The 19,172-nt window shown below is 54.6% G+C and overlaps 6 protein-coding genes and 1 non-coding gene across 7 annotated transcripts; 4 read left to right on the top strand and 3 right to left on the bottom strand.

Annotated features, from left to right (window-relative positions):
• Nucleotides 1–244: 244 nt before the first annotated feature.
• B0T26DRAFT_84187 (uncharacterized protein) lies at nucleotides 245–1,298 on the top strand. Its single transcript, XM_060447556.1, has 4 exons — nucleotides 245–559; nucleotides 628–663; nucleotides 727–804; nucleotides 867–1,298. Exons 1-4 carry the CDS (start codon nucleotides 398–400, stop codon nucleotides 1,170–1,172), a joined length of 582 nt encoding a protein of 193 aa, XP_060303738.1. The 5' UTR covers nucleotides 245–397; the 3' UTR covers nucleotides 1,173–1,298.
• Nucleotides 1,299–1,424: 126 nt separating this feature from the next.
• B0T26DRAFT_630986 (hemolysin-III related-domain-containing protein) lies at nucleotides 1,425–2,912 on the bottom strand (the record flags this gene model as incomplete). The annotated part of the gene is made up of 1 exon (XM_060436303.1): nucleotides 1,425–2,912. The coding sequence occupies one exon, from the start codon at nucleotides 2,910–2,912 to the stop codon at nucleotides 1,425–1,427; it is 1,488 nt and encodes a 495-aa protein (XP_060303737.1).
• A 1,146-nt stretch (nucleotides 2,913–4,058) lies between these two features.
• Nucleotides 4,059–4,737, top strand: B0T26DRAFT_671090 (Fms-interacting protein-domain-containing protein; the record flags this gene model as incomplete). Its single annotated transcript, XM_060439279.1, has 2 exons — nucleotides 4,059–4,417; nucleotides 4,476–4,737. The coding sequence occupies 2 exons, from the start codon at nucleotides 4,059–4,061 to the stop codon at nucleotides 4,735–4,737; spliced, it is 621 nt and encodes a 206-aa protein (XP_060303736.1).
• A 3,945-nt stretch (nucleotides 4,738–8,682) lies between these two features.
• On the bottom strand, nucleotides 8,683–9,858 carry B0T26DRAFT_83827 (uncharacterized protein). Its single transcript, XM_060447529.1, has one exon. It carries the CDS (start codon nucleotides 9,594–9,596, stop codon nucleotides 8,985–8,987), a length of 612 nt encoding a protein of 203 aa, XP_060303735.1. The 5' UTR covers nucleotides 9,597–9,858; the 3' UTR covers nucleotides 8,683–8,984.
• A 714-nt stretch (nucleotides 9,859–10,572) lies between these two features.
• On the top strand, nucleotides 10,573–12,799 carry B0T26DRAFT_737364 (glycosyl transferase family group 2-domain-containing protein; the record flags this gene model as incomplete). Its single annotated transcript, XM_060443436.1, has 4 exons — nucleotides 10,573–11,139; nucleotides 11,272–11,497; nucleotides 11,588–12,146; nucleotides 12,208–12,799. The coding sequence occupies 4 exons, from the start codon at nucleotides 10,573–10,575 to the stop codon at nucleotides 12,797–12,799; spliced, it is 1,944 nt and encodes a 647-aa protein (XP_060303734.1).
• A 2,371-nt stretch (nucleotides 12,800–15,170) lies between these two features.
• On the top strand, nucleotides 15,171–15,242 carry B0T26DRAFT_t23. Its single transcript has one exon. It is a non-coding gene; the product is annotated as a tRNA-Arg (tRNA).
• Nucleotides 15,243–15,361: 119 nt separating this feature from the next.
• B0T26DRAFT_746710 (heat shock protein 70 family) lies at nucleotides 15,362–18,108 on the bottom strand (the record flags this gene model as incomplete). Its single annotated transcript, XM_060444731.1, has 11 exons — nucleotides 15,362–15,535; nucleotides 15,598–16,041; nucleotides 16,133–16,168; nucleotides 16,232–16,303; nucleotides 16,368–16,385; nucleotides 16,481–17,071; nucleotides 17,128–17,275; nucleotides 17,341–17,547; nucleotides 17,632–17,689; nucleotides 17,766–17,819; nucleotides 17,889–18,108. 11 exons carry the CDS (start codon nucleotides 18,106–18,108, stop codon nucleotides 15,362–15,364), a joined length of 2,022 nt encoding a protein of 673 aa, XP_060303733.1.
• Between the last annotated feature and the right edge of the window lie 1,064 nt (nucleotides 18,109–19,172).

The following is a 19,172-nucleotide window of genomic DNA, read 5'->3' as shown; positions in this document are numbered from 1 at the left end:
AAGATTTACCCTCTTTGGGGCTGCCATGCATGGTGCGTATTAATATATTATCATTTTGATGGCCATGTACCGGCATTAGTTCCCGGGTAAGAGGCAGCGGTTCGTTCGCCTGACCCCGTCCCATTCTGCTTCTCCCTCTCTATCATAACCAAGTTATCTAAAAGGCCCCTCTTATTTGCCTTTCTATCGTTATATACCAGCCACACCGGAGGACGCCGCTGTACTCTATGATATAAAATCATTACTTCGTCTCCTTTAAATGCCGCCTTCCCACCACCGCCACACACACCCTCTCTACCTCCTTCTTAATACCCGCCAACCAAATACGCCTATTTCCAAACCTACACGCGCGCCACTGTCGATGGGCGCCATCATCAAAGACCAAAAACGATAGCAAATGTGGTTTCCCGCTGTCATTCTCCTGTCCCTGGTAGGCCATGCGGCGGTAGCCCAGGAACAAAAGCCGCTGGGCGTTGCCCTTCACCACGACGACACCACACCCCAACTCGGGACATGTGAGCAGACGTATGGGAAAGGATGGGCCCAATGCGGAAGCAAGGTGTGTTTGTTGCACCGCGTCTGTCCAACCGCCTGGTGACATGACCTGACGAACTGGATTTGAAACAGAGCAATGCACACTGCTACAACCCCGGTCTTGGACAGGTAAGAAGCCGAAAAGCCTCCGTTCTGCAGGTTGACGTGTTCTGACTCGAGCCCCCACTATAGTCATGCTGCGAAATTGATAGCGGCTTCTGCGACCGAGGTGCGTATTGTGCGCCGGTTGCCGGCTACTGCTGCCTCAATGTAAGGTTTTGCCGAAGAAAAATTTTCCCTGGGAGAGCACAAAGCGTTGACAAGCCCCACAGAATGAGGACATAGCAGCATGTGCCAGGAATGCCGGGTTCGAGTTGCCGGCAACCAGTACAGCAGCGGTCGAACGGCCTTCAACCGGAGCGTTCACCTCAACAGCACAATATATCGGTAAAACGCTTGGCTCAAGCTCGGTGGAATTCGAACCGAGTACAGAAATTCCGACTAGACAGGCAAATGCCGACTCAACATCGACAAATAGCCTCACTGTCCAGATATCAGGAGCGAGAACAGAGCGGAGGACACTAGCGTGGACCGGGTTTGGAATATGCGCCGTTGGCCTGTTCATGTTCTCGTGTTGATAGGGGCAGGAACCGCTGCCCGAAACGGGGTTCGCGGACGTAGCTGTTAACAGCCCCAAGGATCGAATGAGCATATTCGCTCATATCAAAGACGTGGCGCCGTTGTGGCGTGAACGACTAATAGACCAAGTAGCCGCGAGGCAGCTAGGTTGTGGAATCTCGTCCGCGTCTACGCGCCTCAATCGTAATGGGGCACGCCTCAACCCCCCCGACCGCTGTCTGCTCGGATATGATAGACAACAGATTTAGACCCTAATACATTGGGCAACCGTCCTGGGCCCGTCTGAAGGCAGTCGAGAAGAATTCCTGCATAGCCGAATAGTGGAACAGGATCCCGCCGAGCACAGCAATGTGCCAGAGATTGTGGCTGCCGCCAACATAGTCAAACATGCCGGGAAACCACCTCTCTGGGACTTTGCTGGCATAGACTAAAGCGCCACAAAGGTAGACGAGGATGGACTCGGCAAGCGGCGAGTAGAGCTCCCAGACAACCGACGGACCGCGCGAATAGGCGATCTGCAGCATTGGCAGAGCGCCGGTAGCTCCGAGTCCGACATAGAAGGCAACCCTGGCCCAGGCCATGTCCTGGCCGTTGAAGCGCGGATGCCACGGCAGGATGACGCCGCCGACGCCCAGAAGGGCCGTGGTGACCATGTAGGTCCAGCGGCTCATGGGTTCGCAGTAGAAGGCCGTGTATTCGATCGTCATGATGGACGAGGCAATAAGCAGCGAAATTCCCGTGTAGTCGACACAAGCAAACATGGAGATCAGGTTGACATCGGCGACCGAGTTCATCGTGTGCCAGATGGTGCTGCAGACCAGGCACTGGCAAGCGGCAAAAAAGAAGACGGCAGCGACGAAGACGTCAGCCTTGGTGCTCAGGGAGAAGTTGACGCTGGTAGGGTAAAAGTAGAAGGCAATAGAAAGAACGAGGACAAGACCAATGGCGTGAGACCAGATGTTGAAGAGTTCGTTGGAGAAGCCGAAGGCGGACCGCACGCAGGCCAGCTTCGTCTCGGAGAAGCGGTAGCCACTAATGATGTGCGGGTTGATTCTCCAGGGCATGGGGAGGTCTTCGTAGCGGAGCAGGCCGCGTTCCCTGGCGTGGGCAACGGCGCGCTGCACATGGTCCTCGAGCGTCTCGGCAGCGCGGATCGCTCGCTCAATGCCGCCATCGACAACCCGGCGTCCCTCGTCCATGAGGCTCTCGGCGGCACTGGCAAACCCCCTCTCGCGCAGCTTGCTCGCTTGCGTCTCGAGGTCGGCGAGCATGGTATCGAGCAGCTCGACGCCGACCTTTGCCTTCTCGTTGAGCGTCCCCGCAGCAGCCAATGCGTCGTGGTAGCCGGCGTCGAGAGTTTCCACCATGACGTGCAGTCTCCGGCGCCCGGCACCCACGACTTCCTCGGAAACCTGCGAGCATCGCGTCTTCACCGACTGCAGCGTCGACAAGGCAGCGGCGATGCTGGAATCCAAGCTGAGCTCTCCGTAGTTCTCCCAGTACTCAAGCCGCCTCTCGAGATCCTGGAGAAAGAGATCGACCTTGAGGAGCAGACCCTCCTCGCCATCCATGATCTGGTTGACGATGGATTTCCTTCGCTGCGCGAAGTGAGAGGGCCGCCGCTTGCGAGCAGCAGGGCGCTCATGGGCCTGGGCTCCCGACGCCTGGGCCTCTGGGCTGTCATCGCAAGAGTTGAAGGCGAAGGAAGGCGCACAAGCGATGTTCGGAGGCGCGTCCATGGCGGGCAAACACGGTCTGGTACCCCTAGGCCCAAGCGGCGCTATACGGCCAGTCGCACAAAGAATCGCAAGACGTTAGAAGGGGGCTCCGGTGCCGATGTATACTTGATATGTCTATGTGTATGTACTGACTGTACTGTACTGCACAGGCCAACCTAGGGTGGTTTGAACGGGTGTAACCACCGCCGCGCCCGCGTGACAATTGACGCAAGCCGTCCGCGGTGCTAAGTACCCAATCAAGGTTTCGCAGTTGAATTTATCGACAGCAGGCGTGGATACCAGGAAAACAGGGCGTCCCGTGAGTAGGAATATGCTCATGAGCCCGCGTGTGTATGTACAATCCAGAATCGCGCCTCCGATGCAACCGGACTGACGGATCGATGCTGGGGCGGTTGGACGTCTGGAATTTTTGTAACGAGTAACGGTACGGAGTATGTACGAAGAGTCTATGAATTCGGTTCCGAAAGTGGTATGCGCAGAACGTGCGTGTACTTGCGAGAGGAAGGAAACTGCGCGATTCAAATCATAAGAGTGAATATGTACCGTCCAATGACAGAATGTTGAAGGCTTGAGAGAGCTGGAAAGAGTTGTTTTCTGGCGAGAATTACGAAAGAGGGGCGCCGGAATTCGGGTTTCCTTATTAAGTCCAGCCCCTAGATCCAGGTACAGCGTGCATATCGCCCAAAAGGAGCCTGACCGCCGGTTGGCACGCCCAATGGCTGGCCGCCGCTGAGACCCCACAAGCCGCAATTCCAACTTCGCACCTTCTCTGACGACTTGTGACGCGCTTCGAACGCCGAGGCAAACCTTCATCACCGGAATCCCCCACACTCCTACACGAACCAAGAACCACTGCCAGCCAAGCGTGTAGTTCCAGGCTAGTCCAGAAGCCGGAAGACGACGTCTCTGCTTGCCTCCGCCGCCGTTCCACGCCTTCCTGAGGAGGTGGGCAATCAGGCAAGCCGCAGCCCACCGGCATCATCGTGCAGCACTACACAAGCACTACCGGCCTCGACTTTCTCGATTGAGTCAATCGCGCGATTGTGTGTATCAGCCGACTGGCTGGCATTCTCGTTGCTAGGCCATTACACTGCACGTCGCCGAATCCGACGAGCCCCTTCCCGGCCCGGACGAAAGGATCCCACCATGCCCGTCGACACGCACATCACGGACCCGGCCCTCACGGCCGTCCTCGAGACGTCTAAGGCTGCACGCGAGCAGGCTCTGGCCCTCATCGATCTCGTCATTCAAGAAAAGACCGCTGCCGGAGGCGAGCAGCTTCCTGTTGAGGCCCACGCCGCCATCTCTAGACAGCAGAAGCTTCTGAATACGAACCTAGCCCATCTGCGAGGCCTGCACCGCGCGGCGCACTTCCGGGCCCGAGAAACCAAGGGCCAGACGGCCGAAGCCCGTCACGAGGTGGATGTGCTACATCTGCAGCTGCAGAACCTGTACTACGAGCAGCGCCATCTGGAGGGCGAGATCGAAAACTGCGAATCCTTCAAGTGCGTCCTTCCTTCGACCGGTTATGAATCAAAGAGGAATGCTGACCAGGTTATCCAGCCACAAATACCAGGAACTCCCTTTGATACCAGTTGAAGAGTTTCTGTCCTTCCACCCTGAGCTTGCCGATGCCGACGAGAACGCTCTGATGGTCGCGCGCATCAACCACGAGAGAACAGAACGCGAGGCCCTTGAACAGCAGCGGCTCGAACTACAGAAGCGCAAGCAGAAGCTCATTGCCGACAACAAAAAACGCCGCGATGATCTAGCTAGCCTAGACAAGGACTTGGAGAAGTTCATTGACGTGCGCGATCCTTGTTGATATTCTCGTATGCGGTTGCTCTTGCTTACCAGGCCGCGTTTTAGGCTGCGAAACCGATCCAGAAGCTCTTTGAGAAGGTTGTTTGAGCAACTGTGGAACAGTTTATTACCAATAATATTCGCACAATGCGCCGGTACGGCTAGCAAGTGTTGTGCGTGCTCTGAGCGGGGTGAGTAGTTCACGATCGGGTTGGCTTTTCTTTGAGCCCGATAAATACATATGCACTAATATTTCATACAGAACCCGCAATCCAAACGTATGATACCCCACGTTCTGTTTGTGGAGAGCGCCGACTCGAGAGAAAGCGGAGGGAAAACAAGACTACGCTATCTTACGCGAGCATCGAAACCCTCGACGTTGATATCGTGCTAATATTGCCTTGCAAAGACATGATACTTGATCAGGATGGCGTCAACGTTGGCAATCCCCTACCCCCCCACCTACATTAATCAGGTAACATCTGCGCTGTACTAGTGGAAGATCCTCAGGACGTTCCGATCGACTGAAGAATGCGGGACACGTTTCGGACTACGGCTGGGTTGGCTTTTGTTGCCCGCTTTTGGGGAAATGTATCTGGAATTAGAGAACGATGGTTGAACGTGTCGCCGGCGACATCGTCATCGAGGGTCTCCCGTCGAGAGCTCGTGATATCATGTACGTCATGGCCCAGGTAGACATCCGTAGAGCCTGGACAATTTTTTGCAGGTTTCTACAGATAATTACCGGAATAAAGAAAAAGTGAATACCTTCCCACTTCCCCTCTTCAGAGTTCGCGTAACAAATATGTTCCTGCGCCAAGGTGCGAAGGCTTGCTACGTTCTTGAGTTACTCCGTAAATAACCTAGTTTGACGCTGCTTGTGCAGCCTACAGTTCGTCGCAGTCCTGACAAGGCGCTCGCTTCGAGCAAGAAAAGAAAAAGGACCCTCGCCTCACTCCACACCGGCAATCCCACGGGACGTTGACGCTACGCGCCCAACGCATGATCGCACAGCATGCCAAGCCGATAACGGGGCAATTAATGGGGTGTGGGAAATTGGCGTCTGCCATGGCATCACACCACGGGACCGCACACGTGGGGTCGCGGGCAGTGGTGAATCCTGGCAGGAGTAAAGTAAAATACTCCGTACCAACAGCAGCAATCCTGCCTTATTGGATACCAGCCGACGATGGGCATCTCCAATTATTTAGTAAACGAGGTGTTGTACGGATGGAGACTGGGATACTCTGTACCAAGGCAGGCGGGCAGGCGGGAAGACAGGGGGTAATGAAGAACTTTGGAGAGAAAGTAAGGTTATCAGAGATTCAGAAATCGTCGGCATCCACCCGGTGGGAAATTGCGCTTCGCTTTTTACCTTTTCGGGCGGTAGATATTGCTGGTGAAGTTCTGGAAAATCCTACCATTGCAACGCTAAATTGGCAATGGTCCGAGATCCGCGGGACTAAGAAATCGTGACACGGAGATTTGGGGTCCCAGAGTTCATCTTTACGCGTTCAGCCAGCGCGTGCGCGCGTGCCTGCGTGCGAGCGAGATTGTGGCACGGCAATCTCGCGATTTACAAGGTTACCACCTATCCGTACCTACCTGCCGCAGGGGATCGCAAGAGCGCGAATCACTGCAAGGCGCAAAGTTCTCGTCGGTCTCCTCGCAGGCTCGCGCCCCTCTCTCTTCCCCCTTTTACATACCCCAGATGGGGGGATGTGATCTGGGATGTGACAAACCCGAGGCCTTGGCGTCTAGCAAACGTTAGTTTCTTTCGTTCTCCATCTACCGGCCGTGTTCAAAGGTAACCGCCTCGGCTTCGGCTCCCGGCCTGGGCATCTCTTCCATTGGAGTTCTCGACAGAGAACGGAATTCCGCAGGGCATACGGATACTCCGTGCGGAGTATTCAATGTGCCTTAGTTAGGTACGCCTTGTGCCTTTTGCTTTGTGCCAACTATTAGGTTGTTGGCGGCGGGTGCTTCCATTTTAAATATTCGTCCTCCACGGTAATTGCTTCCAGAGGCTGATAATCCCATGGAACGGCGGCCGGCCGCCGACCAATCCACCCCCACCGTTGTGCACTTTGGCACGATAGGACTAGAAGAGGGGCGGCGGTGTGCGGAGGCCCAGGCCTAGGCCCAGAGGCCACAAGCTCCAAAAAACAGCCACGGCCCAACGTGAGAGCGGCCAGTCTTTCCAACCGCAACGCCACAAAGCATCTCACTCGTACCCCCTTACGAGAGAAGGGTTCCTCCTGCGTAAAATGTTTCAACCTCTTTTCCATCTTATACGACACGTGAATCCCACCGTCGGCGGTGGCAAAGAGTGTCAGGGGCAAACACACAAGTATGGCCTCGGGCTTGGGGGCTTAGCTAAAAGTTTCGGGATACAGAAACACCTCGGTGTAGAACCAACGCCTCTCCTTCCGTTTGTGCCGCCGGGATGGAGAACATGTTTGTTGTTTCCCCCGAAGTCAACTCAGTATATCGAGGCTGAAAGTAATATCTGCTGTACCAGAAAGATAACATCTGAGTAGGCAGATACCAAGGATTGAAGCACTTCTCTTTCGGGGAAAAGTGACTTCCACAGACTTTCGTTGACGAGCCAGTCTAATGACTGAAAGTCTTGGCGAGATATTCGCAAATGCCTCAAGTATTAATAAGCTCAGTTCAAAGCAAACGAAGGAAATAATGGCCAAGTTGTAGAGAACATGACAATATACAAAGTCTTCTCTGGATACTCCGTACTACCAAAGGTTTGGTTCCATTTTAATGCTTACAGTATACAGATTAGTAACTATATGGTAGGTAAGGTAGGTTCCATTGGTGTATCCGTATATTCACCAAAGTGGTAAAACTTGCGAGATCGTGATACAGTTGCACAGCAGCACCGGCCTGAATCAGATAGATAAGCTTAACACACTCGAAATGGCTACCGAGGCGGGACCGGCCGGATTTATTTCTTGTCTCTCAATTCTCTTTCCACTTCTTTGGTTTCTCTTTGCGGGTTCGTCAATTGTCCGGTCGCCGAAACAAAGCGAAGCCAGCGGGGACTGGCGACCGGCAAATTCACGAAGCGAAATGACTACCCCAAGAGGAATAGTCGGGTCCTGATTACGAGCTTGGCACAGCGTGATTTACCGAGAGTGGTGACTAGCGTGACAAGCCAGTGGAGCACGCGATTTTGCGAATCAACGGAGAAGGGACTTCAAAACTGGCCAATAAAGCCGCCGCAATTGGACACCCGCTGGAGGGAACTGAAGGCCGATAAAACGGGCCTAGGCCCCAAAGGGCCCGGTGGTGCGCAAGTCGGTCGGCCAAAGGCGTTGATCTTGCAGACGGCACCCGACGCAAACAGGAACCCTCGACAGAGAAAGATGACAAGAGGTAAGAGAGAGGCCTATGAAGTCTCGGGCCAAGTCACGGCTAGCTAAGTGCAAGAGGCCAGTAACAAGACAAGAACAATGTAACCTGGAAAAGCTGTCAGCAACAAGCGACCATCAATCAATGATGGAGCATTGAAGAGTCACTAATAAGAAACCCGACCAGTAAACTCTTGACTCAACCAAGAGAGATCTTTGCTGGTTCCCGGATGCCTGGCTGCCTGTTTCCGATCGGCCCCATTGTCAGCTTATCCCCGCTGATCCAGGGCCAAATAAGTAAAGGTGGCGTATGGCGCTTCTTTGATATTGAGAAGGGCTGAAATGCATTCTAGGTCTGGACCAGGGCTGTGCATGCACACAGCAGCAGCGGCCCCAGGGGGCGAGAGGATCTTGCAGCGCCCACTGCTCATTTTCGCCCGTTACACTCAGCCAGTGGAGACACTGGGGAGCCAGTGCGGTCGCCCGTCCAGCCAATGACAGGCCAAGGACCGACGCCAATTTAACATGGAGAGTCCCATCATAATTTCCCCAAAGTGGCATCAGTCCATCAGCCATGAGCCCTCGGAAGCAAGCAGCTTGGCCATAGCTCTCGACAAGCATTTATCGATCCTGATAAGCTTATGAAGGAGGCTGGGAATGTGGTATAAGCCCACTGTAGTTACTTGGCGATTCTGCGATTATCGAACAAGGCTAGCAATTTTCAAGAATACATATGTGGCGGGGAGGTTGTTTCTGAGTTTTAAGTTTGCTTGCCCCCTCCATCATCCCTCGAAACTTGAGATGGCCGATAAGGCAGACGAGAAAATGCGGGTCACGCCCAATGTTCTCCAGGACGTGGACCCAAGTGCAGAGCCCCACACAAAACTTCCTGTGCCCAAAACGATCAATTTCTAGCTTTCCAATTATTATTTGCACTAGCCATCGGGCTCGCCTCTGTCTGGCTGGCACAGCAAATGTGCCACACGGTCCGGGGAACGGCGTCATGTTCAGAAGGGAAAGAGATGCGGCGAGGCTCTGGAACTGTGTTAGGACGGTACCCGGCTCCCGCTGTCAGCGCCAGGCGCTTTCCGGCCTTGACCCAAATGTGGTCGGGGTATTCCTTAACAGCAAAGCGTATGACACTGCGTATGCAGCGGCACAGAGAGCGCCAACGAACAAGGTGGAGTTCGACGCGTGTCAAGTGTGTCCGTCTCGATTCTCGTTGGACTGACGAGATCAGAAAAGGATGCCAAGCAGCGGTATGTTCGATCTCTGAGGATTTAACGGGCGCGTCTCTCTGTATTCGGTCTCTTTGTAGAGCAAACACGCATTTCTTGCAACGTACCAGTGCAGTGTCAAATTCTTGCCGTGACGGCCCAGAAGAAGTCTGCCTTGACTTTGACACTCGCACTCGCACTCGCACAGCGTGGGTGCGTGCGGGGGTAAAACTACTAACGCAGGGTGCATGGTAACGTCCAGAAATAAAACATGCGACGAGCAAGGCGAAGCCGCCCATTCATGTAGGCCGCAAGCCCGCCAGCTGGGCTGTTCCTCCCGGCCCCGCGTAGTTTTCCCATGCCATGTGAAAGCCCAGGCTAACATGACATTTGGCAATCGCTCCAAAACTGTCATCTGGCAAGTGCGAGTCGGGTGGTCGTGCCCATCGTCATAACTGTCTTTCGGATACGGATACCTGAAGGGAGGAAAGTTCAAGAGGGAACGCGGGGGACGGGGAAAAAAGTATCTTTTTCGTTGCCACCGAGCCGCTCAAAGAAAGTATCTTCTCCAGTAACAAGCTTCCCGTCGCCCAGGCGCTGCACCGGGGCTGCAGGAAATTTGTTTCCCAAAAGCGAAAAGCGCCAAATTGTTTGAGGAAAAAAAAAGGAGCACAATCTCGCGGCGGACCCCAATGCTGGTGCTGGGCTCAGCCACCCCAGTCCCAACCCTGCAAACTTCCAGCTAGCAGCCTGTTCTTCGCGGGTGTTGGCACTGACTGGCAGCACGTCCGCGGGCGGGCTTGGCTAGTCCCCCCTTTTTTTCTACTACCCTGGTCTTCTAGTCAACGAGTTTCATCGACAGCTACCCTCGATTTCCAGCACGCCCCCCCCGTTGTGCACCTCCTCTCCCGCTTGCCGTGCTTGCGGTTTACCATTTGACCCTAATTTTCCCTCTCTTTTTCTTTCTTTCCGGTTTCCTCCCTCCTCCCAACCCTCCGTCCCCAGATTGCGCCTGTGTGGGAAGTACAGCGAGTGTCGAGTGCGAATTCGACCGCGTGCGTACCTTTATCCACGCCGGCCTCCGCTAAAACATCACCCCCCCTTTCTCCCCTCGCCTCACGCTCCCTTTCGTGTCGTTCCTTCTCGCCGCCTCCGGGTCAATTCGTCGGCGCGCTTTAATTCTGGCCAAGACAGTCCAACTGTCTCGTCTGCCTCGACAACCTGCACGCCAACGGAGGGGTTTTGTTTGATTTGTTTCTCACATCCACCGTCATAATGTCGCTCTTTGCTTGGTGTAGCCGGCGCGCGGGGGGGTTGGCTATGCTTGCCCTCATCGCGCTCTCATACTGGGCCATCACCACCGAACTCGACTCTCAACGACATGGCTACAAATATCAGTCAGTAGACAGTCTTAGCGCGCCAACTTACGACCCCCAGGCCGCCGGCCTCTGGGCCAAGCTGTTCTCATATTACTGCCTCTTCATCCACGTCCTCGTCTTCGTCTTCCCGATCCGCTCTTGCTGGGCCGTCTTCAGCATCACGAGGAGCCTGCGTCGCACCGCTCACAGCAAGACACTCAAGGACTTCAAGTTTGGCCACGGCCGCCGTGGCTCGTCCACCTCGCTCTCCAGCTCCGAGACTCTCACATCGTCGCGGGACATTAGCTCCACTTCGAGTAGCGAAGCTGGAGACGTTGACTCGGACTACTATGGCGAAGCCGATATTGCGCCCGATCGCGTCATCCATGCCATCATCGTCCCGAACTACAAGGAGGAGAACGACACGCTGAGAGAGACATTGGAGGTTCTGGCTTCGCATCCCCAGGCTCGCAACACCTACGATGTGAGTAGACTTTTTCCCAACAAGGTTACAGGATCCAATTCGCTGAGCTTCCCGCTCCCGCGGCCTTGCTCTCGGAAGTCTGAGGTTAGATTTTATGACTACAAAGCATCAATACTGACAATGTCTAACCAGGTCTATCTCGCCATGGAGCAACGGGAGCACAATGTCGAGCTCAAGGCTACACGTTTTGCAAACGAGTTCTCGAAGAAATTTCGCTCAATTGACTTCACTATCCACCCTGGAGACATTCCCGGTGAGGTCGCCGGCAAGGGCAGCAATGTGGCATGGGCCGCGCGTAAACTCAGCGAAAAGTACTCGATCAGACAACGGAAGGACGTGATCGTGACTGGCATCGATGGTACGTGCAGCGCCCCTTCGGATTTGTTACAGGCGGGTTTTTAGGCTTATGCACGTCATGATTCGCTAACCAAAATATTTCCAACTGCAGCCGACAGCCACCTCTCCTCCAATTACTTCGCGCTAGTTACCACTATGCACATGGCTTACCCCGACACGGCTACCACGACCTTGTACTCGGCCCCCATCATTTTTGACAGGAACGCCCACAACGTGCCCGCCATCGTTCGCGTTGCTGACATTCTCTGGTCTGCGGCTGGTATGTCCGGGTTGTACAAAGGCTCGACCATTGCGCCTCCGACGTCTGTCTACTCTTTACCCCTCGAGCTGGTTGACCGTGTTGGCGGCTGGGATTGCGACCAAGAGGCTATTGGCGAGGATCTGCATATGTATCTCAAGTGCTTCTTCGCCCTGAACGGCAATCTTACCGTGAGGACAGTGTTGAGCCCCGTCAGTCAGACCAACGTCACGGGCGGCGGCCACGGCAAAGGATACCCTGGAATCATTGCCGATGTTCGTGCTCGCTACAAGCAGGCCCTACGCCACATGTGGGGAGCATTGGATACTGGCTATGCTCTTCGCAAGGTGGTTGAGCTTTGGAAAGAGCGGAAGCACACTTCCAGGGCTTTCAGGCCTCTGCATACTTCGATGTAAGTTCACCGATGGGTTTCAATGCTGCCATGTTTGCAACAATACTGACACTCTAACTAGGAACGACGACTCTGATACCTACGTGCCGGAAACGCAACTCGACAGCGCGACCTCCGAATTCACTGCCGAGAGCGGTATCTTCTCTGATGTCGTCACCGACACTCTCAAGTCGCCCGACTACGAACGCATTTTGTCTCTGTTCCATCGCCTTTTCGAGGCTCACTTCCTGCCCGTGCAAATGACAATCCTTGTCGTTGCTTCGACGCTGTACATCTGGGTCACGGAAGGGAACGCCGACGTGCACGGAGTTGCCTGGATTTACCCAGTCTGTAATGTGCTCCGAACTCTTGGCTTCATGGAGGTCGCTTTCTACCTCTTCCTCTACGAGAAATTCCACAAGATCTGCCTCGAGACGCGCGAGAAGGAGATGAGCGACGCTGGCCTCTTGAAGGGCATGCATTTTTCCCGTCGCGATTTCAAGGCGAACCTGGTGGACTATGTCATGGTTCCGCTCGTCGCTCCGATATTCGGCGCCATCCCTTGCGCGCAAGCGCAAATATTTCATTTCTGGACCTTGGACCTCGTATACACAGTCAGCAAAAAGGTTACCCGACGGAGAGGGAAATCCTTGTCTGCACATGCGATGGTATAGCACCATTTTACGCCTCACAGCTTTTTTAATCTTCTCCGGTAGCCTATTACCCTGTTCGATTCTCTGGGCTTTGGTGCCGTACCGTCAAAAGTTGACTTGAAGTGGCGAGAGTCTCGCCCTTCCCGAGCCACCGATTTTTGTTTCTTGGTATCTTTGTTTCACTTTTTATTTTTACAAAGTCAATCGGCGAGCATGTGCTTTGTCGGGGATTCCTTCGGCCTTGTTCATTTTTTATAAACCTTGGTCCGTGAGGCAGGCTGGTGTGTGTAAATAAAGGGGACATGATGTTGATATGCATGGCATGGCATCGGCATTTGGCATCTAGATTTGGGGGTTCGACTTCTTTTGTTTTTTTTGGGCTTTACCGGAGTTCTTGGAGCAGAGATACATTACACCGCAGGGAGACATCAATCATGGACGATATCCTACCTGCTGGCACCATTCGCTTACAAAACAAACTCAACGAGGGGGAAGAGATGGCAAGGGCCCACCAGACGATGGATGGACGAGGACACTGGGAAAGACGACCGAATCACCAAAACTACCACGACAAAGGGCGCCCGGCCACCTGTTTTGCTAGGCCAGTTGGGTTACGGCTAGCCCCAGCGGACAGGAGACACCGATCAAGAAGCGAGAGGGCCTTGTACAGTCGAGAGGCGAAGGCTATGGAATGATTAATACCTTCTAGCCGCTAATATCTAATCATGTACATAGAGGAGACATAACGCGCGGCACCGCCTCAGCGCGGGGGAGCATGACGGCGTATGGTGTTACAGGAGGAAGTGGGCTGGTGGTTGGTGCGGAGGAGTACTGGGGGGGTTTGCGGGAGCACGCGCGGGGCTTTCGCGAGAGCAACGCTGCACGATTCTCGTCCCTCGGGGAATGCAAAGGATAGATAGCTTTCCTGTATCGCTTTGCTGCTTGTTTGTCTCTATTGAGGCAGGAAGCTCAATATCCATCTCCAAAGCATTAGTTGAGAAGAAGAAAAACAAATTCAAAACACACTCGCTTTGGCATGTTCAATCCATGGTATTTTCCCCACCCTCTCTCAATCGACTTGATTGCTGTCAGACGTGTGGATACGCAGTATCTGCTTCCCTCGCCGCCAACAGGCTAGTAAAACGGTCGACGAGAAGGCTTACCCTATGAGGATTACGACTAATCGTCAATCTCCAAAATCGACTCCAAGAGGATTTGCATAGGAGCCGGGCCTTGGCGCAGCGGGCGGGTCGCGTCGAGTAGGATTTTGACATGACACTGAATGAAAAAAAAAGGGTCAGCACTTGGATGACGCCCCGGCGCGGCGCGCGGGCTGCGTAAGCCTCGGTCTCGATCCATCCATCCATCCATCCATCCATTCAAGTTTCCCTTCCCAATGTGGTGCGCCTCGTCCGTGCATTTGGGAAGGAAAAGTCTTGGCGGACAGGAAACTGACGCGTCTTTTCATGCAGGGTGCGGATTTACGTTCGTTTTGGCCCTTTGGGGAGGGGTTTGTACGCTTTTTTTTTGGTCAACTTTTCCTTTTTTGCAGCAACTGCAACTGCGCGGGGCGTGTGAGGGAGAGACTAGGGTAAGGTAACGTAGTAGTGATAAACGCACAAAGCGTACTTGAACTTGTTTTTGGACTGTCCGTGTCGACTGAATAGACATAACATTCATTGCCTTTTTGGGTATATTTATTTTATCTTGATTTTATTGTGATTTATTGTTGGGGGGCTCAACTGCCTGTCAGAAGTGGAATCTGTGTGCCAAGAGCCGGCCAGCCAATGTCTCGTCCATCATGTGTGTGTTGTTCCATCAGCTCGTAATAGATAGGATCCTCCTGTGAGGCTGTGTGAATATAATGTAAGCCGAGTTTGCTTGGCTGAGACGGGCCGGCGTGGCTGCTGCTGCTGCTGCCGTAAGGTGAGATGTATATATAGAAGGTAGCCCGGTAAGGTATATGGGTATTGGTAAGTCATCATGTCAGGAGGAGGGGCAGGGGGGGCCCTTGAAACATGCCAGAAGCACATATTACAGATAGATGATTGCTGCTGTCACAGCCACATATACACATAGGTACAATGCAGGCACTTTCGTCTGCTGAGATTCTACTGTGGTATCGTTTGTTCGCCCGCCGCGTTCCCGTTTCTTTTGGGACACAACTTTCTTCTGTCCCATCCCCAAACGTAGTGAGTAGTGAGGGGTCTGCCAAAAAGGGGAGAACAAAGGAACAGCACGTGACTGGGTCCACTCACAGCAAAGCATGAACTAAGAACTAGGCAGTTTAGTTTTTCTAGTTTCTTCCGAGTAGTTAGCTTTCTTCATATGCAGCTTGAACCCACATAATCTCCATCGAAAAGTCAAAAGGATATCCTGACTTGATTAATACGGCCTGCTGGCTCAATGGTAGAGCGTCTGACTACGAATCAGGAGGTTCCAGGTTCGAGACCTGGGTGGGTCGTACTCTCTTTTTGTCTCTCACTCGTTCAATTGTTGCAGTCAAGATGATTCTTTTTGCCTCAACTACTGAGTTGAACCAAGTGGCCTATAAATATACAGAATTCACAGAGTGTACAGACTCTAGAGCTCGTCGTGGAAACCCGAGTCGTCGTCTCTTCCCTGGCTGTACAGGTTACTCGTGATGGGGTAGGCGGCGTTGGACAGGCGCTCCTTTGCCTCTTCAAAGTCTTGGGCCGTCGCCGTTGCCGCGTACTCGTCGAGCCAGATGGTGGCCTCGTTGACGGCGTCCCGGATCTGTGTGGTTGGGCAAGTCAGGTCAGACCAGGTCAAGTCAGGCCATGTCAGGGGTAACCTACCGTGTCCTGGTCCTCGGCGTCCAGCTGCCCGCCCAGCCCGTCCTTGTCCTCGACCTGGCCCTTGAGGCTGAAGGCGTAGTTCTCGAGGCTGTTCCTGGCCTCGACGCGCTGGCGCGCCTCCTTGTCCTGGTCGGCAAACCGCTCGGCCTCGGCGATCATTTGGTCAATCTCGGTCTGCGTCAGCCGGCCGTTGTCGCTGGCGATGGTGATGGACTCCTGCTTGCCCGTGCCCTTGTCGTGTGCTGACACGGTGAGGATGCCGTCGGCGTCGAGCGAGAAGGACACGTCGATCTGCGGCACCCCGCGCCGCGCCGGCGGGATCCCCGTCAACTCAAACTTGCCCAGCAGGTTATTGTCCTTGGTCAGCGTGCGCTCCCCCTCGTAGACTTGGATGAGCACCGCAGGTTGGTTGTCTGCTGCCGTGGAGAATACTTGAGATTTACGCTGCAAGTCACATTTGTCAGCCAGCATACCCTCACCTCACCCGGGTCCGAGAACCATGCGGGCGGAGCGAAGAGAGGGAGAGTTAACCAACCGTGGGAATCGGGGTGTTGCGCGGGATCAGCTTGGCCTAGCCAGTCCAAAACAGTCAGGCGTAAATCAATATAGAAGAATGGGCAGCTGGTTGACTCACCAAGACACCTCCCGTGGTTTCGATGCCGAGCGTCAAGGGGTTGACGTCCAACAGCCACATATCACGGAGAGCCTACGGACACAACCCAGTCAGCTGTGTGGCTCTGTCACAAAATACCAGCACGAGTCGATCATACCTCGTCTCCAGCAAGTATCTGCCCAAAGAAACCCATATGTCAGCTTTGTTATGTCTTGATACCCAGCGGTATCCGAGTCGACGTCAACATCAGCACAACTCAGGAAAACTCACACCAGCCTGGACCGCGGCGCCAAACGCGACGGCCTCGTCGGGGTTGACGCCGCCGCTAGCCTTCTTGCCGCCAAAGAAGTCCTCGACTAGGGCCTGGATGCGGGGGATGCGCGTGGAGCCGCCGACGAGGACAATGTCGGTAACGTGGCGCCTGTCGACTTTGGCGTCGCGCAGCACCTGTTCGACGGGACGCAGGGTGCGGCGGAACAGGTCGGCGTTGAGGTCGTCAAAGGCGGCGCGCGTCAGCGTCTCGGACAGGTCCAACCCCAGCCCTGACACCAAGTTCTCGATCTCGACGCGCGCCGACAGCTGCGAGGACAGCGCCCGCTTCGCCTTCTCGGCCTCGCGCTTCAGCTTGCCCATGGCCCGCGCGTCGCCCGTGATGTCGGCCAGCGAGATCTTGCCAGCGTGCTTGCGCGCGAATGACTGCGCCAGGTGGTCGATGACGCGCTGGTCAAAGTCCTCGCCGCCCAGCCGCGTGTCGCCAGCCGTCGCGAGCACCTGGAACGCGCCGTCCTCGAGCGACAGCAGCGACACGTCGAAGGTGCCTCCGCCGAGGTCGTATACGAGCACTTGGCGTTCTCCACCCACCTATATGCACCGTCAGCTCTCTCTCTTTCCTCAGAGGGGCTACCGTCGAGACGTACCTTGTCCAGGCCGTAGGCGAGAGCGGCGGCCGTGGGCTCGTTGACGACGCGGATGACGTTGAGCCCGGCGATGGTCCCGGCGTCCTTGGTCGCCTGTCTCTGCTTGTCGTTGAAGTAGGCCGGCACCGTCACCACGGCGTGCTTGACTCTGCCGCCACCAGCCGCCGTCAGCTCTGCACCCAAGACACGTCCCACGATACATGCAATGCTCACTTTTGGCCCAAGTAGCTCTCGGCCACCTCCTTCATCTTGCCCAGAACCATGGCGCTGACTTCCTCGGGCGTGAACCGCTTCATGCTGCCGCCGCCGACGTCGACCTCGACGACGGGCTTGTCGCCCGGCCCCGCCGCCACCGTGAAGGGCATGTGTTTAATGTCTGCTTGGACTTCCTTGTTCGAGAAGCTGCGGCCTATCAAGCGTCTTTGGGATGGAGCGCCAAAAGCCGTGTTAGTTTCTAGCGAGTTCGCCTTTGGGGAGAGGGGGGGGGCTTATATTGGCACTGACTTTATGTCGTAGATGGTGTCTGTCGGGTTGTTGGCGAATTGGTTCTTGGCCGCGTCACCTGTTGGGCATTGCGCGATCAGTCTCAACCAACTAACTCATTCGCACACGCACACGGAGGTGGAGAGAAGACATACCAACGAGACGCTCTCCGTCAGCAAACGCAACATAGCTCGGCGTTATCCTGTTTCCTTTGGTTGGGACAGCCTGTTAGTGCTAGATCCTTGAGTTGTCTACGTGCGTGGCAACTAGACACTCACCTTGGTCGTTCGCGAGAATCTCCACCTTGCCTCCCTTCATGACTCCAACGCACGAGTACGTGGTCCCCAGGTCTATGCCAATGACGGGCTCGTGGGACTCGACGGTGCTGGCGCTGACGGGTGGGATGGCCGCGAGGGGACAGAACAGGATGAGCAGGAAGGCGAGGAGGCCGATGCCCAGGAACGGCACCTTGAACCGCGATTGCCGTCTTCTTGCCATGGCTTTTGCACGGGCAGGTGATGTATTCCGGGTCATGCTTTTGTGTCTCGTTCCTTGAGCGTGTTGGGGCGGTTGGGATTGGTTGTTGATGTAGAGGAGGGCTGTCTCGTTATGGAAGAGAGAGATACAACAAGACAGCACAGGGAGATATTTGCACCGGTTATAAGGGCGACAAAGCATGTGTCTTTGTTCTTCTCTCTTCTATCCGTGAACTGTCCAGAGAAGCAAAAGGACAGGAAGAGGCTTACCCTGCAAAGCCCGTTCTGGAAGCCGTGATTTGGGTTGGCGCGGGTCAGGGGCAGCACGGCCACTAACGACAGACACATCGGACTCTTTCGACGCAGGACAAGAGGACACATCTCACTATAATTTCTCGAGATACCTTGCCGCCAACAACGCCTCAAGCGCCTAGTCACATCTGTTCTGTTGTTTGATGGTCTCAATCCTCCCGTCTGGGAAGTGCGACTGTCCGAGATCGTGACTCACAGCCTGACCTTGCGGCCAGCAGCCAAGCCTGCCTTCTCTCTCTTGGGCTCTTGGAAAGTCTTCGTGAGTTTAAGGGACATTGCAGGTTTTCCGGGATAGCAGCATCACAAACGCAAGCGGGCTGCAAATCTGCCAACTGCAAAGGCCAACTGCAAAGGCCTAGAACATCCCCAGCCATAACGCGTGTTGTCTTGATCATCAATGATCAGTCTCTAGGGGCTGGAAAGTTGAGCAGAGCCAAAAAATTCTTCCACATTTATCTCACTACCAGCTAGCGGAAGAACCGACACAAACCTGTCCGGCTCATCATGGGGCGGGATTTTACACAGCAGCATCTCACGCCTGCCCTTTCGCGCTCTCTCAGTCTGTCGTCAGCCCCCTTTCCACCGCCTGGGCCTCTCAAATGTTCCTAGGTCTACCCCCGATTCGCCTCATATAGCTTAAAGAAGCTTGCTATAATCTCGCATTCTGTTTTTTGCTCTTCCTCTGACGATTAGCTGCTCTAGGATTGCCAGTTGCATGGTCGAGTATCGAGTTCAGCCGAGCAAAGTCATTGCAGTTAGTTACCATGACAGGGT

Source organism: Lasiosphaeria miniovina (genome assembly GCF_030549165.1).
Source record: "Lasiosphaeria miniovina strain SMH2392-1A chromosome Unknown B0T26scaffold_1, whole genome shotgun sequence".
Classification (NCBI taxonomy): domain Eukaryota; kingdom Fungi; phylum Ascomycota; class Sordariomycetes; order Sordariales; family Lasiosphaeriaceae; genus Lasiosphaeria; species Lasiosphaeria miniovina.
This window is presented reverse-complemented; position numbering and strand designations above follow the sequence as displayed.

Coding starts and splice junctions, on each gene's coding strand:
- B0T26DRAFT_84187 (XM_060447556.1), top strand. CDS start 398: ATGTGGTTTCCCGCTGTCATTCTCCTGTCCCTGGTAGGCCATGCGGCG. Junction 560..627: donor GGGCCCAATGCGGAAGCAAG/GTGTGTTTGTTG, acceptor GATTTGAAACAG/AGCAATGCACACTGCTACAA. Junction 805..866: donor CCGGCTACTGCTGCCTCAAT/GTAAGGTTTTGC, acceptor CAAGCCCCACAG/AATGAGGACATAGCAGCATG.
- B0T26DRAFT_83827 (XM_060447529.1), bottom strand. CDS start 9,596: ATGGGCGGCTTCGCCTTGCTCGTCGCATGTTTTATTTCTGGACGTTAC.